This window comes from Callorhinus ursinus, unplaced genomic scaffold (genome assembly GCF_003265705.2).
Source record: "Callorhinus ursinus isolate GAN/ISIS: 27379988/994484 unplaced genomic scaffold, GSC_fseal_2.0 scaffold10, whole genome shotgun sequence".
NCBI lineage: Eukaryota > Metazoa > Chordata > Mammalia > Carnivora > Otariidae > Callorhinus > Callorhinus ursinus.
The window spans coordinates 39208423-39224376 of NW_027397072.1; the positions used below are offsets into that span (position 1 = coordinate 39208423).

Genomic DNA, 15954 nt, shown 5'->3' on the forward strand with positions numbered 1-15954 from the left:
AGGAAGTCTTCCAGGCCAAGGGACTGGGTGAAACTTCCTCATGGTTCCCTCGCCAAAAGCCACAGGTCCCTGGCACCATGGCATAGGAAGGAGTGTTCTGTGTGACATGACCTTCTCATTCTTGAAATGCAATGACCCTTTCCCTGAAGAATAAAACTCCTAACTATCTACAATATGAGGGAACATGAAACATGATATATTTTACACAAAATGAGGTCCACGACTTGTGATATATGTCACAGTTCTGTGTGGTTTGCAAGAGTAACAATTACAAGGTCACTGATGTCAGCGAGGTCATACACTGCATTCTCCTGGCTCAGAGAACAAGTGGCAGTGACACAGAAGATCGTGCCTGCCCACTCAGTGGGAGAGGGAGAGAGGTGTAGGAAGATGACATTCCCTACCCTGTGCTTCCAGCCCCCAGTGTTCCCAAGAGAGCTGCGTGTCTCCCAGGTGAGAGCCGTCTTTCAGGCAGAAAAGGGCATAGGTTAACGTGAAGGAAATGTACTTCAAGACATAACTTAAACTCAGAGCGAGTGAAATCTGGTATGATGCGCAGTATCTCAATATCTCTGCAACGTGGGAAAAAGAAATCCTGGCCACTGAAGCAGAGAAATGATGAAAAGAAGCTCAGCAGTATGTACAGAAGCACTGAGCTCCCTGGGAAAAATGGGTATGTAAACTTGGGCTGGAGCTCACAGTCTAAAGAGGGATCACAAAGTATAGGAAAACAGGGGCGTTTAGAATCACAGAATTCTAGAACCTGAAAAAATAACTTTCAATAGAACATACAAGTACAGAAATCCCTTGTGTCCATCCCTGATCATGCCCTTTTGAAATTCCCATAGTGAAAAAGAGCACACTGCTTCCAAGAACAGTTAGCCCATTGTTGGCCAGTCCTAATTGTGGCAGATTTCCTCCTTGTGATAGGCTCGAATTTGCCTTCCCAAGAAACATACTTGGTCATCTAATTTGGCTCTCTGGATCCTTGTCCTGCGGAACAGACCTGGGCAGGTCAGTGCTTCAAGATTTTGAAGGCCGCTGCTATGACTCCCCTTCATTTCTTCTCTCAACGTTAAACACTCCCAGTCCCTTCAACAGTCCCATTCTGGTCTCAGTGTGCCCACAGTGGGTCCCTGCAGCCAAAGGAATGTGGGTGCAGCAGGGCAATCAAGCAAGATCCAGCAGCCAATGCCAGGGCATCAGGCTCAAGGATCAGCTCAAAGGCCAGACCCTGTGGTCCCAGGATGGTATCAAGGAATGGAGAGATATGGGGCACCCAGGTGGCTCAGTCGTTAGGCATCTACCTTTGGCTCAGGTCATGATCCCAGGGTCCTGAGATCGAGCCCTGGGTCGGGTTCCCTGCTCCACGGGGAGCCTGCTTCACCCTCTCCCACTCCCCTTGCTTGTGTTCCCTCTCTCGCTGTCTGTCAAATAAATGAATAAAATCTTTAAAAAAAAAAAAAAGAAATGCAGAGACAGGTAGAGAGGCAAGCTGAAGGCACTGCATGGGCTATTGCTCTCAGCTAGGTCCTGGGCTTCCTGGAGACCAGTTTTCAGTCTCTGGGTGGCCAACTCAACACACTGCTGTGTCCCCATCTGCTGTGAGGTGCATTGCTAATAATTTGTTATTAATCATGAAATACAGGCATGGAAGGTGGGTGGTTATTTACAAGTTTAGAGCAGGTTCAAGGCTATTCCCATAATAATGTCTTCTTCATTCCCCTGCAATCCCTTAAGCTTTCCCAATGAGAGAGGAAGGGCAGAATTACACTAGAAGCCCATCATAGCTATGCCACAGAGGGTATTCCCTGCTTGAGAAGGTCATTTGCTATGAGCACTCCAGCAGAACACAACACATGGGCAGGAACCCTGACCATTTAGGCGTATCAACAAATCCCTAGAGATGGGAAGCTATGAATTTCTCACATCTGCCTCAAGTCAAGATGGCATTCTCTGGCAGGAATGTGAAGTTCTTCAGCAGAGACTGAACTGCTGAAGAACCCAAGTAATTTGGATCCCAATGAGGGTCCAGTGGGGCACTGGTGGTTCAGTGCTAGAATTCTCGCCTGCCCAGTGAGGCTCCAAATTCTGTCTCCTGGCTACTCAAGGGTGGATTCTGGGTCACAGTGCTTTGTAATTATGGTGCCCAGAACAGAGTATAGCATCCAGGTGTAGTGCTATTCACATTTCCTGGATCTGGACATTGTGATTCCATTAACTTTTTCAGCAAAAAATTCACAGTTATTTAAGATCAAATAACAAATCTAGTCACTAGAAGTTGTCTTAAAGGTGCTGCAGCCAAGTAGAGCTTCCCCCGATGTGTCCATATGATGCTGTATTTTTTTAAATAGCTTTGAGGTATGACTGACATATATAACCAAAATCTTTAACCTGATAGACTCTGACATATGCACATACCTGTGAAACCATCACCATGACCGAGACGGTGAACCTATCCACCACTCCCCAAAATTTCTTCATGATGTTGAATTTTTTTAACCTGAAGTGGGGGCCTTCCCCTTTATCCCTAGCTGATAGTATCCCAAACGGTCCAGATCATTTTGAACTTTCATTCTGCCATCACTTCTATTGGTATGTTGAGCCCTAAGTCATCTACAAGTCTGAAAGCAAGTCTTAGGTTGGGAAGGGGAAGGAGGAGCAAATGCCCACCTCTGGGGTATCAGGACCCAGACTAGGAATACAAATCCAAGGCAGAAAAGAAAGGGAAATGGCCTGGAGAGGGGAGAGTTAGAAGTAAGCATGATCATGCTGGAGCTCCATGCCTATCTGCTCTAGGTGTGCCCATCAGGGAACAAACCCCCACTGCTCTACCATTTTATACCCAAACTGATATTTTTAGAATATTCAAGCATAACATCCTCATATTTTTATTCATACAGATATATTCACATTCATAGACATATTTCATGTGGAAACTGAAATTTGCACCTACCAAATATTACCCTTTGCAGTTCTCACACTATTTCTCTGTTTCACATTTTAAACAAAACCACAAACTCCAGGTAGTCACCTAGAATAACAGAAGTTCTGCTGCTTCATCTTTGTGGGCTCTACTTATTTCTAATATATTCAAACTTCAGGAAGATATAGTCACACAGGGGCTGGAGATGTGAACCATGGCCTGTGCAAGCTCAAGCAACTGAGAACCTTAAGAACTTGCTCTTGCAACAAACCCATGGTGGAGGGCATGGGTGTTAGGGGTCGACCAGATGACTGAGAATCCTCCGGATTAACTTCCAGGAAGAATACAATATTTACTGAGGGATATGTGATTTTAAAATGTGCTAATTTGAAGTTTATGCAACAGCAATTGTTTTGAACTAAGACCAATGTAGATTTTTTTTTCCAAGGAAGAGTATTTTATCCTTGACATTGTTTAGAATTGCTGGTGCATGGTGATAATGAAAACACAAATCTTTTAGTCAGGTTTTTAAAAGTCAGTCTTGTTATTGTTTTTAAATTCTCTGCAGACACCTCCTTACTGTCTGCCCTGGAGATGGACCTCTGGAATTTCCCTGTCCTTGGTCCACACTATTTATGAAGCTCAAATTTTCTTAGCCTGGCTCGAAGAGCTCTGTCCTGGAGCCTGCCTCCAGGATCCCATGAACTGACTTAATATACTTCTAATGGGGCCTGATTACAGAATAATCTATCTGCCATGAACAATAGCAATAATATGTACACAAGAAATTCTAGTGGAAAGCCCCTCATGTCTTCCAAGTCACTAACAACCACTGTGACCAGGAGAAGGCTGGAGACAGAGTCTCTGTTCTACAGTGTAAAGACTTCACCCCAAACTGGGTAATGGAGAGACCTCTGCAATCACTATATATATAGTTATCAGTCCTTTAATCAACTCAGCTATCAGTTCAACAACATTTCACCATCATATTGTCTCACAAGAGTCTTTACAAATACTTTGCTATAATGAATTTTTAATTACTTCTCATAAAAAGAAAATGTGATTAATTTGGCATGATTTTTTTTTCTTATAGTGAACTCATAGTTGGTTCCAAATGTTAGCCACCAAACTATCCAAACTATTTTCTACAGGCTCACACACTTGTTTTATAATCCATCCTACAATTTTGCTAGGACCTAGAGTCAAGTTTTAAATCCTGGTGAAAAGCATTGTGAGTTGTCTCCTAATTGAGATCTCCTTGAGATGAAGCTGAGCTTTCTCTCTATCACCTCACCTGCCATTAAGGCTTAGCCATGAGGCTGGAACTGGGAAGGAGGAGGGGCATGTGTTTGAAGCAGAGCTGAGCTTCTGGAACTTGGGTGTGCATACACATCACCAGAGATCTTGTTAAAATTCAGGTTCCAATTCAGTAGGTCTGGAGTGGGGCCTGAGATTCTGCATTTCTAACAAGTTCCTAGATGATGCTGAGCTGTAACTTTGAATAACAAGAATATAGAGATGAGAGAAAACCTGCTCCTTCTGGTGGGGTATGCACAAAAGTATCAGGCAGGCAGGAAGGGGAAGTTAATTTATTAATTTATTAATTTATTTTTTATTTATTTGGGGGGGCAGCAAAGCAAGGTTTATTGAATGATAGCAAAGTGATAGGACAAAGCTCCCAAGGAGGGAGGGGACCTGAAGGGGTTGCCCTGGAAGGGGGAGTTTAATTAAAAAAAAAAAATCCTGTTCCTCTGGTGTCCATCTCCCTGATTGGTGACAGAATGGGTATTATGGAAGGTCAGACCTGGAGTCAGTCAGAGCTGGGTTCAACTCCTGATTCCAGTAGCTACCAGCTGTGTGACCTCAAGAAAGTACCCTAAACTCTCTGAGCCTTTGTTTCCCTATGTGAAAATGGGAATAACAACACCTAGATCTTGAAATCTTTTAGATGAATATTACTTGTTAATGAAACATGCTTACTATTTTAAGAAATTCAAGCAAGAAGAAAATTACAAAGAAGTTCCAAAATCCCACCACTCTGAGTGATTTTAAAGATTAAATGAAATGTAAAGTAGCCAGCTCAAAGAGCCTTGCACAAGATGAGTGCTCAGGAGCTGTCAGCCTGGTCCACCTGCCCATCTGTCACGTGAGGGGATCAGGCCAGGTGATCTCAGAGCTCCTGCTCGCCTCCAGCATCCACTAAGACCTCCCCACTAGAGGAAAATCCCTGCAGGAGGGGCAGGGAATTCTCTGACAGAAATACCTCCCCTCCTACTTACTTCCCCCAGTGAGAGAGAGAGAGAGAGAGAGAGTATCCAGAAGACAGGAAATCCTAAAACCACTTTTTGGGTTCCAAGAGAAAGATGCTTCTTCCAGCCAGGCTTAGCCAGGCGACCTCTGGAAAGCCCCATTTTTCCTCCGAGGATATTAACTCCCATTTTCACAACACTGTAATTTTCAAAGGGATGCTGTAAGCAATTCTCCTTTGTTAAACCTTCACAACAACAACAGAATAGTGATCCCTGTCCTCACAGGGGTATTACTCTTATAGGGGTTCCTGCTGCCTGCCACTGTGCCCAGCACAGAGGACAAAGGAAGCTGTCAAAGCCCACCTTTGAACTCTGCCTGCAGCCCTGAGCATGCTTTGCCCTGGCCGGCAGGTCCCCACTCACTCCTTGCTCTGCAGTCCTGTCCTGGGTTATGTCATCTGTCAGAGTCAAGAGGCTGGATGGGCAGCTGCCGCTCAGCTCCTTGTATGGAAACAACCAGTTACTGGACAGATAAATGCAAAGAGAAGGTGCCTGCAATGTGGACAAGCCCTCCAAAAACACAGCCAGAAAGGACTGAACCAACAACTCTGGCTTTCTGGACTGCTAAAAAAACTCTTGGCCTGCCAGGGGCTCTTCCCTCAAAAGCAGAGGGGAAGGGAGCGTGTGTTAAAGAACACCCCATCCTTCGAGTACCCAGAGGATTTTACAATATTTTCAATTCCTTCTCTCCTTCCTTCCTTGTTCCTTCCACTCTACCTTCCTTTTGCAAGAATTTATTGGGCATCTACTATGGGCTGTGCATTGAACTTGGTAATAGAGGGCCTTAAAGATTAACAAGACACAAACCTTGCCTTCAAGCAGTCCCCAGGCTGAGCTGAGGCATAAACACATATAAGCAAGGTAAGGCATGCCATCCAGGAGTGCAGGTAACTTGCCGCAGGGTTCAAGGGAGGGAGACCAAACTGACACTGAGGTGGGGGAGGTGAGGAATCTGGGAAGTCAGTCATCTACGAGGGGAGGAGGCACTGTTCTGACCCTCTAAACACAGGCTGAGTTTGTACTCAGACAATGTCAAGTTCTTCCACGGAGAGGCACTGGCTTGAGTCAAGGTGTCCATGTGGGGGGCGCAGCCATGAATAGGAGACAGGAGTAGCTATCTGACAAGATCATAGGATACACCACACTGGGAAATAATGCTGGAACAATGACCAGACACGGTGCGGCGGGGGGGGACCTGGAATGTTACTCTCAGTAGTATGTCCTTGCTCTGCAGGCAAAGGGGAGCCACTGAAGACTTTTGCAGAGAGGAGACACACGCCCAGGGTTGGGAGACTCATTTTCCTTTTCCCCATGGCATCTACTTAATGTTGTTTTTAAATGGTCTATGTCAACCCGTAAGGGCACTGCTGGATTCATGTTTGTACTATACATACCTCAGCATAAGAAGTTAGGTGATACTGCTTCCTTAGGTCAGATCTAGGTATTGCCTATTTATTTTTAACATCTCTTCTATATTAAAGTGGAAATTCTCAAGATTTTCTCTGCCACAACTCACACGACGAAGTTCACACACCCCACTCAGACCTGTCTGCATTTCCCACACTGGGACTGTGATGGAACCCCATTTCCCATGCTCAAAACACACCTTCAGATGCACATGACTTAAGATGACATCATTGTGGGGACAACCTGGCATTTGATTTAATTTATATTGAAAAAGCAATTATTCTCAAACTTCTGCATTTAAGGATTATTTCATAAAATTTAGCAATACAGCCTGTAACAGGTCATGTGACATTTCACTGTCTCTTACCTCTGCAACTAAAAGTGCCAAACTAAAGACACATTCCTAAGGGTGCCTGGCTGGCTCAGTGGGTAGAGCGTGCGACTCTTGATCTCAGCGTTGTGAGTGTAGAGCTTACTTAAATATAAAACAAAATAAAGACATACTTCTAAATCTGCTATGGTTATCCTCAACATCGCGTGTAATTGTTAAACGACTGTAAGTTGACTAACAAACAGTGATTCATTTATTTTCTGAACATCGAGTGTAAATGTTTAATACTGTTGAATAACAAACAGTGATTCATTCATTTTCTGAACTAACTGTTCAGGAATTTCCCTAATCCCTTTATTAAATGATTTCCATTTATAGCACCAGTTGCCCTCACCACCCACCCACCCCCCAGCCGTTGTCAGTTTCAAGGCCACAGTGTGTTGGGAGGATGCGCAGGCCAATCCTGGTGTTCCCACAGGCCCATATAGAATTACAGCGGCTAAAAGCCCAGCTGTCTCCAGTGGATCTGACGCTCATAACTTCTCCAATTTTCAAAAAAGCCTGGCTGGCATTAATTTCTTTTAAAGTACTCTACTTTTTCTTATGTTCTTACATTTGGTATTTCCTACACACGTATGCATGATCTCCTGTGCACTTTCAACTCTTTCAACAGAATCAGTGAGGATCCAGTCCAGTTTCTATCTATAGAAATTTTTTGTAAAAATCCACTATCCTTGATCCTTCTTAACATCTTCTGTGATGAGTTGGATTAATATGAAAATTCATCTTATTGGTTGTGATCAGCTGAATGAGAGCCCCCCAAAAATGTCACTGTCCTAATCCCTAGGGCCTGTGAATATTTTATACTACGTGGCCAAAGGGACTTTGCAGATGTAATTACGATTAAGGACCTCGAGAAGGGGAGATAATCCTGAAGCATCCCGGTGGGTCTAATGTAATTACAAGGGTCCTTTTAAGAAGGAGGCAGGGGGTTAGAGGGGGAAAAGATGCAATGCTGCTGGCTTTCAAGATAGAGCCCAGGAATACAGGCAGCCTGTAGAAACTGGAAAAGTCTAGGAAACATAACCCTACAGACCCATTTTAGATCTCTGACCTTCAAAAGTGTAAGGTAATAAATTTGTGTTGTTTAAGCCACTAAAATTTGTGGCAATTTGTCACAACAATGGTAGGAAGAAAATACATTGGTTTGTTATTACAAGCACTTTTCTTCCTGGGTAATCACATGTATATTCCTGTTTTTTTACCTATTAGTTTCTGGATCTAACCCTTCTCAGGTCCCAGAACCAGATTCTGATTGTTTTGAAATTGATGGATGGGTACCGTTTCTTTTATTACAACTAAATATTATTAACGGGACTGACAAGAAAAGAAGAAATTAAGTAGGCAATGTTGGACCCACTTGGGGTGGGGGGGCAATGAAAAGTGATGGCTAGGCAAGATCCCAGGAATCTCAGTCCTGCCCTATGACTCGTCTGCATATCACCTGGGGACAGCCTGTCACCTCACTAAGCCTGTTTCCCAACCTGTAAGAGAGGATTTAATATATTCAATGGGTCTCAACCTTTTTCTGGGTTGAAAGTGATTTTGAAAGTGATGAAAGCTATAGACTTTCTCTCTGGAAGTAAAAAACATGGATGCACATCCACATAAACTTTGATCCTCCAAATATAGGTCTCTCCCTAGCTAAGGATCCATGAACCCAAAAGCTAGATGTACTCTAAATTCATGATGTCTAGGATTGTGAAGAAAAGGAACCACCAAATAGTATTTTTGGTGCTCATGAGCACCATTTCCATGTCATTTCTTGTGTTTAATGCTAAAATAAAATAATAATCAGAATAAGCTCCATTTCTATTAGCCTAGCACCCCTCTGGTGCTGCACTGGAGTCCTTCACATATACTGAAGAAATCGTACAACCCACAGAATCTCACACAAGAAGGGATCTTCAGGGTCAAATGACCCAATTCCCCTCTATTGCCCCACTCCCCATGGACATCACCTCTGCCAGGTTGTTATCAGGAACTACACAACCTTGGAAATAGCCTTTCCATCTCCAGACAGCCCTGGTCTCCCATTAGGCAATAGAGGCTCAGTGTCAAGGGCCTAAAAGCTTGTAGGTAACCCAGGAAAAGGTTTGGGACTCATAACACCTTTGAATAGTCCCAAAATTTTCTTAAAACAAAAAAAAATGCAAAATGGAAATCAGTAACAGTTGCAATAGCAAAGTTATAAAAATCCATTCAGAAGTGGAAAGCAAAAACTACATTTTATATATTATAAGGTGGTACCTCTAAAGGTAAAGGTTTCCAAGGCCTACTTAGTTCTTAGATGGCTTGAGCTCTAACTAGACTACCCCCTCCACACTTCATTTTGACCAGAAATATGACTCTGTAACTTCTGCTCAAGGTGCTCAGTTCTCACCCTTTTGTCAACTAAAAAAAAAAAAAAAAAGTTCAGACGTTATTTGTAGATGGCTTTTAGGAGAAGCAGCTCTCCAATATTATTGTAAAACATGCTTTAAATTCCTATCCTGGTCAAATCTGATTCTATGTCAGATTGGCCCTGAATTTATTTGGTTGTGGATTTTGTTTGAAGATAACGATGCTGATGGTGATGGTGGTGATACAACTTTATTCATAGTGTGATAAATCGTGCCCCATGGACCTTGGTCTACAGGGTTAAGCGACTGATTTTACGGTTTGGAAAGGATAGAGATTCTACTTCAGAGTACTGGAAGAGTCCTTCCAAGATGAAGCAGCAAAAAAGATAAGGATCTAATCTTGCTGAAGGCTTCAGTCACTCTTAAGGCTAAAACCATTTATCTTCTCATTCCCCTTGACATAAAATGAACTAAAAAAGCTATAAAAAGGAAAGTGAAAGAATGCAATGACAATAAGTAACTGAAATAAAAAGAAACTAAAAAAAAAAAAAAGAAACTTAAGCTTGGATATTATCTTAAAAGATATATGCAAGATAGAAAAATGAATAGTTTTTAAAATAAAAGACATGAAAAATTAAACAAAGTCCAAAGTAACTAAGGACAAGGGGTGCCTGGGTGGCTCAGTCAGTTAAGCATCCAACTCTTGATCTTAACTCAGGTCTTGATCTCAGAGTTGTGAATTCAGGCCTCACACTGGGCTCCACACTGGGCATGGAGCCTACTTAATAAATAAATACATGATTAATTAATTAAAATAAAAGTAACTGAGAATTACAAAAGATGTAAAATCAAAAAAGCTAATAAACCAAAATGATGCAGAAGGATTCAAACAATTTAGAAGTTCTGAACATCAAGGAGTAATAAACAAATGAGCTACACATATAGTTTTCAAATGAGAGCATCAATAGAAAATAGACAAATCATAAAAGAAGGAAGGTGATGAACAATAAATATATTTTTTAAAAACCTTTCACCTCTCTAATAATACAAAGATTGAAAACAAAATAATACTAAAATAAGTTTTTATACATGAAGTTGGAAAATATAAAAGTCAAAGTTAGGTCTTTGTGTTGGCCAGTGCTGGGATAAGGAGGCAAATGATATATTGCTCGTGGAGAAAACTGGTATAATCTTCTTTGGTGGGGTGATTTGGAAATCTATATTAAGACTTTTGAATCCAAAATGTACACTTCTAGGAGTTTATCTTTAACAAATAATCAGAGAAGTATGGAAAGATCTATCAGGAAAAGTAGGAAACAACCTTGATATCCAAAATATAGCACTTGCTAAACTGATATATAACAGTCAATAAAAGGAATACTATACAGTCATTAAAAATGCTTTAGGAAGATAATAATGGTTTGAAAAGTTGCTCATAACATATTTTAAGATAAAGAAGTTACACAATAACCCACTTTTGTGAAAGGAAGAAATGTGTACATTAATTACATTGAATCTGAGACATTGTCAGTTATTAAATATATCATTTTTTTATCATTAAGAAACAAACAAATGCTCCCAATTAAACCATGAGCCACAGATTGTAGGATACATCATAATTTCAGAGATGTCAAAATGAAATATGTATCCTAGAATTAATAAAATACTATACTGTGTCATATTCCTTTAATTGTAAAATAAACTGCCCCCCATATTTTAATACAATATGTTAATTTTAGGGAAGCAATTTACCATCAAGGTGTACATTTAATGTTGTGTTTCTCCCACCATCACCACTCCACCTACAAATCACTGGGATCAAAAAAATATTTCATATGGATCATATTTGCATAAAACAATTATAAGGAGCCAATTATACTTCAAGTAAAACAAAACAAAACAATCATAAGGATATATGCCAGAATATTAACAGTAGTTTTATCTGAATGTTAAACTTGCAGAGAATTTTTATTTTCTTACTTTGATTTTTCTGTAATTTCTACGTTTTCTAAAATAAGCTAAAAAATCTGAACAAGACAACATCATGAATTCCCAGATTAGTCCAATCTCATGTAGAAATAAGCAGGATCATTCAAGCTAAGATATCATAGGCTCCTATTCTCTGTCCTCCCGAAAACTGGGCACACTCAGAGTAGAGAGCACGAGGGGTCGAGAGAAACTTTTAACAGTTCATCTACCACCCTTGGGGATTCATCCACTTTAAAGGACCATGTCCATTAAAGACAGTTTCTTGGTAAATTGACTTTACCCACCTACTTCACCTTCATCCCTTTCCAGCACCCAACCAAACACCTAAAAGGGATGGCAAATAGCTGTTCTTTTAAATGCCAGTTTTGATTGATTAGTAAGGGCTGCTTGGAGCACCCTGGTAGAAAAAATCCTTATGCTAAGTTGGAGTTCAGAAAGGAGTTGCCCAATTGATTAACTATACCTAGCAGGGATCGTGGAAGCCCAAGTGTTACATATTTGCCAGCCCTAAAAAGATTGTCTTTACTTTATTCTTGCTCCTTTATCTTTAAGGAGACCACCTGTTTCTCCAACCAGCAAAATTCAAGACATCCTAACCAGACTAAGGACTATATTATAAGGGCCTGGGTTGTTGCTGTTAATGCTAAACTAAGTCTATCCTAACAAAGACAATGCAAACTTGCAAGTCAACCTTACACACTATGGCATTATATTTTAAAGCTGAATATCACATGCATTATGATCGGGTATTTCCACTCCTAGGATACACACCTGATGTATCTGTTTACCAAGAAATAAAATGAAAAATGTCCATTGCAACCACCTGCAGAAGAATGGAAAAATAAACTATGGTACAAACTGACACCTTAGTTATACAAAACCATATGGATGAATAATAAAACTAACACTGAGTCAAAGAAGCAAGTAGCATAAAGTCATATGTAATATTATACCATTGTTTCAAAGATCAAAAATAAAACACAAAAACTAAATTATATATTGTTTAGGAATATGTATACATGTGATAAAATTATTACCCAAATGTATGGGAATAATAACATAAAATTCAAGATACTAGTTACCTTTGTGACAAGCCGGGGACCGGATAGGGAAAGATAGAGAAGATGCAATATAATGGCACGCTCTAGTTAAGCAGGATGATGGTTTCATGGGTGTTCAGTTACTGTTATGTTTCCTGGGTATTCATTTATTGTTATGCTTCATAACATTCATATGTACAATATATGCCATGTATTGTTGGAAAGAATTTTCATTTAATATAGCACTCAACTAAAAATAAAATCTTTCCACGTGTTTGTGTTTGGAGGGTAGGGCAGAAAGCCTGGCTTGCAATAACATGGATTAGAATGTGCCTCTTTTATGAGTGACTCAGTCCTACCTCCCCACTCGGGTTTCTCATCTACAGTGGCTGAGTCTCACCAGGAGGCTAAAAGGGGAGGAAACAATGGGCAAAGATTTCCTTTGCTGCCTCTCCAGGCTATCCCAGGTATAGCCAAAGAGCAGCCCCCTCATCTTTGAAGTGACAAATTTGGGGAAAAAAATCACTTTTTAAAAGTATCTCTTTTAGATTTTTCTCAATCACTTTAAAGATCATTTACCTCAATCATCCCAATTTTTATTACTGTAATAATAATGTAACATTTTGCTAGCATGTTATCCGAAATGTACACTAAAGTTGTTTTGTAGTTATTACTTCAAATGAATGATGGTTTATTTATGGTAAGAAAAACATGTGAACATCCTAAATGTTCAGTCATAAAGAAGTGGTAGGAGAGCACACAGCCATTAAATACTATGTTTATGAAGAGAACTTAGTAACAAAGAAGTAGCTAAATTATTAAATGTAAAACATCATCATTTCTATCATAAGACCCCAGCTGTGTAGTACAAACGAAACCTATGTTTTAAAATAAGCTGGAAGGAAATACACAACAATGTTTAGGGTTAGTATCTTTGTGTGAAGATATATTTTTTCTTCCTTAGTTTTACTGTTTTAATGGAAAGGAAAACCCACTCAACTCCAAACACTCTTGAAAGGGATACTAATTGGCTATATTGGCTTTTAGGGAACTGGAGGCACCAATGGAGGTATTCTATATAAGGCAATGTGGCCATTCAGTGGCAGCACCAAGATCAGGGTTCAGAGTTTCTGTTTTCTAGCTTTTTAATCTTAATTCTGAATCCAACTGACTCCTCAACTACACTCACCTCCAGCCATGACACCATACACAAGTAAATTAACCAAGTAAGACAAACTTCCGTTGAAGAGGTATTACTGTCACCTCAGGCACCTTATGTTCCACAGGTGACAGTCAGCCATATACTCTGTTCACTGCCTTCTCCCTGAAGGTCCTGGTAGACAGGAAGAAAGGAAAATCTAAATACGAATCAAATTATCTCTGAAAAGCAGTGCCCATTCTCAGGATGGTGAGTACAGTGAGCCAACCACAAAGCCTAGATTATCAGAGGCCATCTTGATTCAGACCACATCAATGTCAGGCAGGTCACTCCAACTTTGGGCTTGGAGAATATTGTTACAATTCAATTGCTTGGCCGGGTTTTTTTTTTTTAAATAAAGATTTAATACTAATTTAAAAGTTTGGTAGTCAAGTATAGACATGGTTGTGGGGAAATGGGGATGTAAATTTAATGCAGCCACTTTGGAGAGCCTATTAAAATAGAAATAGCACACTTTATGGCACAATTCCTCTTCTAGCCATATATCCTGGAGAATAATCACACGTGTACAAGTGGGCATGGTCAAGGATTTTAATTGCAGAAATGTTTGTTTTCATGAAAAACTGGAAACCACCAAATGTCTCTCAATAGGGAAGTGGATGAATAAGTTTTCATGTATTTATAGGGTGAAATATCTACAGCAGTCAAAATTGGCAATCCACATAGCATATGGATCAACATGGAGAGATCTACACGTGGGTAAAAGAAACAAATCTTTGAGGATTTAAAAGAATTATCTATAAACTTATAGTTCCCATAAGAATATATATCAAAAACGTTGTTTAGTGAAGAGAGCAAGTTCTAGAATGACATCCGAAGTATGATACCACGTCTGTTAAAAAAAAAAAAACTAGAGCTATACATTTGTGATAAATGCAGATATATGTATATAATAGTACAAGAACATTCTAGAAGGAAACACATTAAAATCATAACAGGTATTAACTCTGAGGAAAGACAGAGAAGATTGGGATTGGGGGTGGGAGAGGTAAAAAGGGCTTTTAGCTTCATTGGTGATATTCTAATTTTTCAAATGTAAATGGATTCCAGTGTTACTTGTATATTTACAATTGCTTTTTTTAAAGTCTTGGCAATTACTTTATGCTCTAATATATTGATTATACTCAAGAAGCTAAAAACATGGAGCCTTCTGTAGGAAATTGTTTCCTATAGCACCACACCCACCTTTTCATTCCCCTTCCCGCTGCCCTCCCCACACACAGCACACCCCTCAGCCAAGTTCAACAGTACTGTGAGAAAGTGCCCCAAAGCCTTTGCTCACCTTTACAACCCTCCTAGGGACCAGAGCAAATCACACTAGCAATGACTCTTTCCAGAAAAAGTGATGCCAGAAAGCAGCTGTCAGAAGTGCCATTTTGTTAAAAATGATCACATGGATTCTATCCCTTTCCCTGATGATTTTGAGAGCAAAGGATTTTAGAGCCACACCAACAGAGAAAAGGCGGCAACACCCCACATTCCATACCTGTCAAAAACCACTGCAGAATAAGCCCGCTCGGCGAAGATGACATCCGCAGCCCAGAACTCCTTAGTGGCCTTCAGACCCCTGCCCTTGCCCTCAGAAGTGAAGACCTCCACGTTCTCCATTCTCCCTATTGTCATCTCAGAGTCCTTCAGGAAGCTCGGTGGATATTTCACACTGAGCCACGTCCCTTGTCCTTGCTATTTCAGCACCTTCAGCATCCCAAAGAGCAAGCCTATAAATGGACAAGCACCTCCCCTTTCCCTACCCCCTCTCAACCACTGGGCCCTCACCTCCCCCTCTGTCACGTTTCCTGGAGGTGGAATGGGGCACCCGAGAAGACAGTGATCTGACAAGGGTCTTGTTCATCACCCAGCAAAGCTGACAAGGCAAAAATGACCATGGGCTGGTGTGCCTCTTGAATTGGGCCTGAAAACTTTGAAAAGTTCCTTTGCAAGAATAAGCTCAGTCCTGGATGGCAGTTGTGCTCAGCTTTAGTTAGAATAGGGAGCACTTGGTCAGTAGGGTATTTTTAGCAGCCAGATGCCTCTGTCAATCCAAAGCAGACAGCTGAAATTGTCCAAGAGAAGAGGCGATGCTTGCTGCTCTGGGAACCCTCAGCTGTCAGGCTTATACTTTCTCAAGTGTGATGGGCCCCTCGTCCCTCCTCCTTCCTCCCCCAAAGGCAGACTGTTTGCAGAATACAGCAGATGCCAACTGACCCCCTTGGTATATACCTAACAGGATTATTTAGACTGCAAGGGGCATCCGTCTTCTGCAGTACTACCTGGGGTTCCCACAGCACCCCTACCCAGGGCATAGAGGTCTGGGAGCTCCCTGATGATGCA

The 15954-nt window shown here is 40.9% G+C and overlaps 1 protein-coding gene across 3 annotated transcripts in view; it reads right to left on the bottom strand.

Moving 5' to 3' along the window:
• The window catches only part of SMYD1 (SET and MYND domain containing 1), a 39237-nt gene extending 23937 nt beyond the window's left edge, over nucleotides 1-15300 (bottom strand). For all 3 annotated transcript variants that reach the window (XM_073897433.1, XM_025867627.2, XM_025867626.2), the window contains exon 1: nucleotides 15110-15300. In XM_073897433.1, the coding sequence (XP_073753534.1) occupies nucleotides 15110-15246 (137 nt within the window). In that variant the 5' untranslated portion in view covers nucleotides 15247-15300. The remainder of the gene's footprint in view (nucleotides 1-15109) is intronic.
• Nucleotides 15301-15954: the final 654 nt, after the last annotated feature.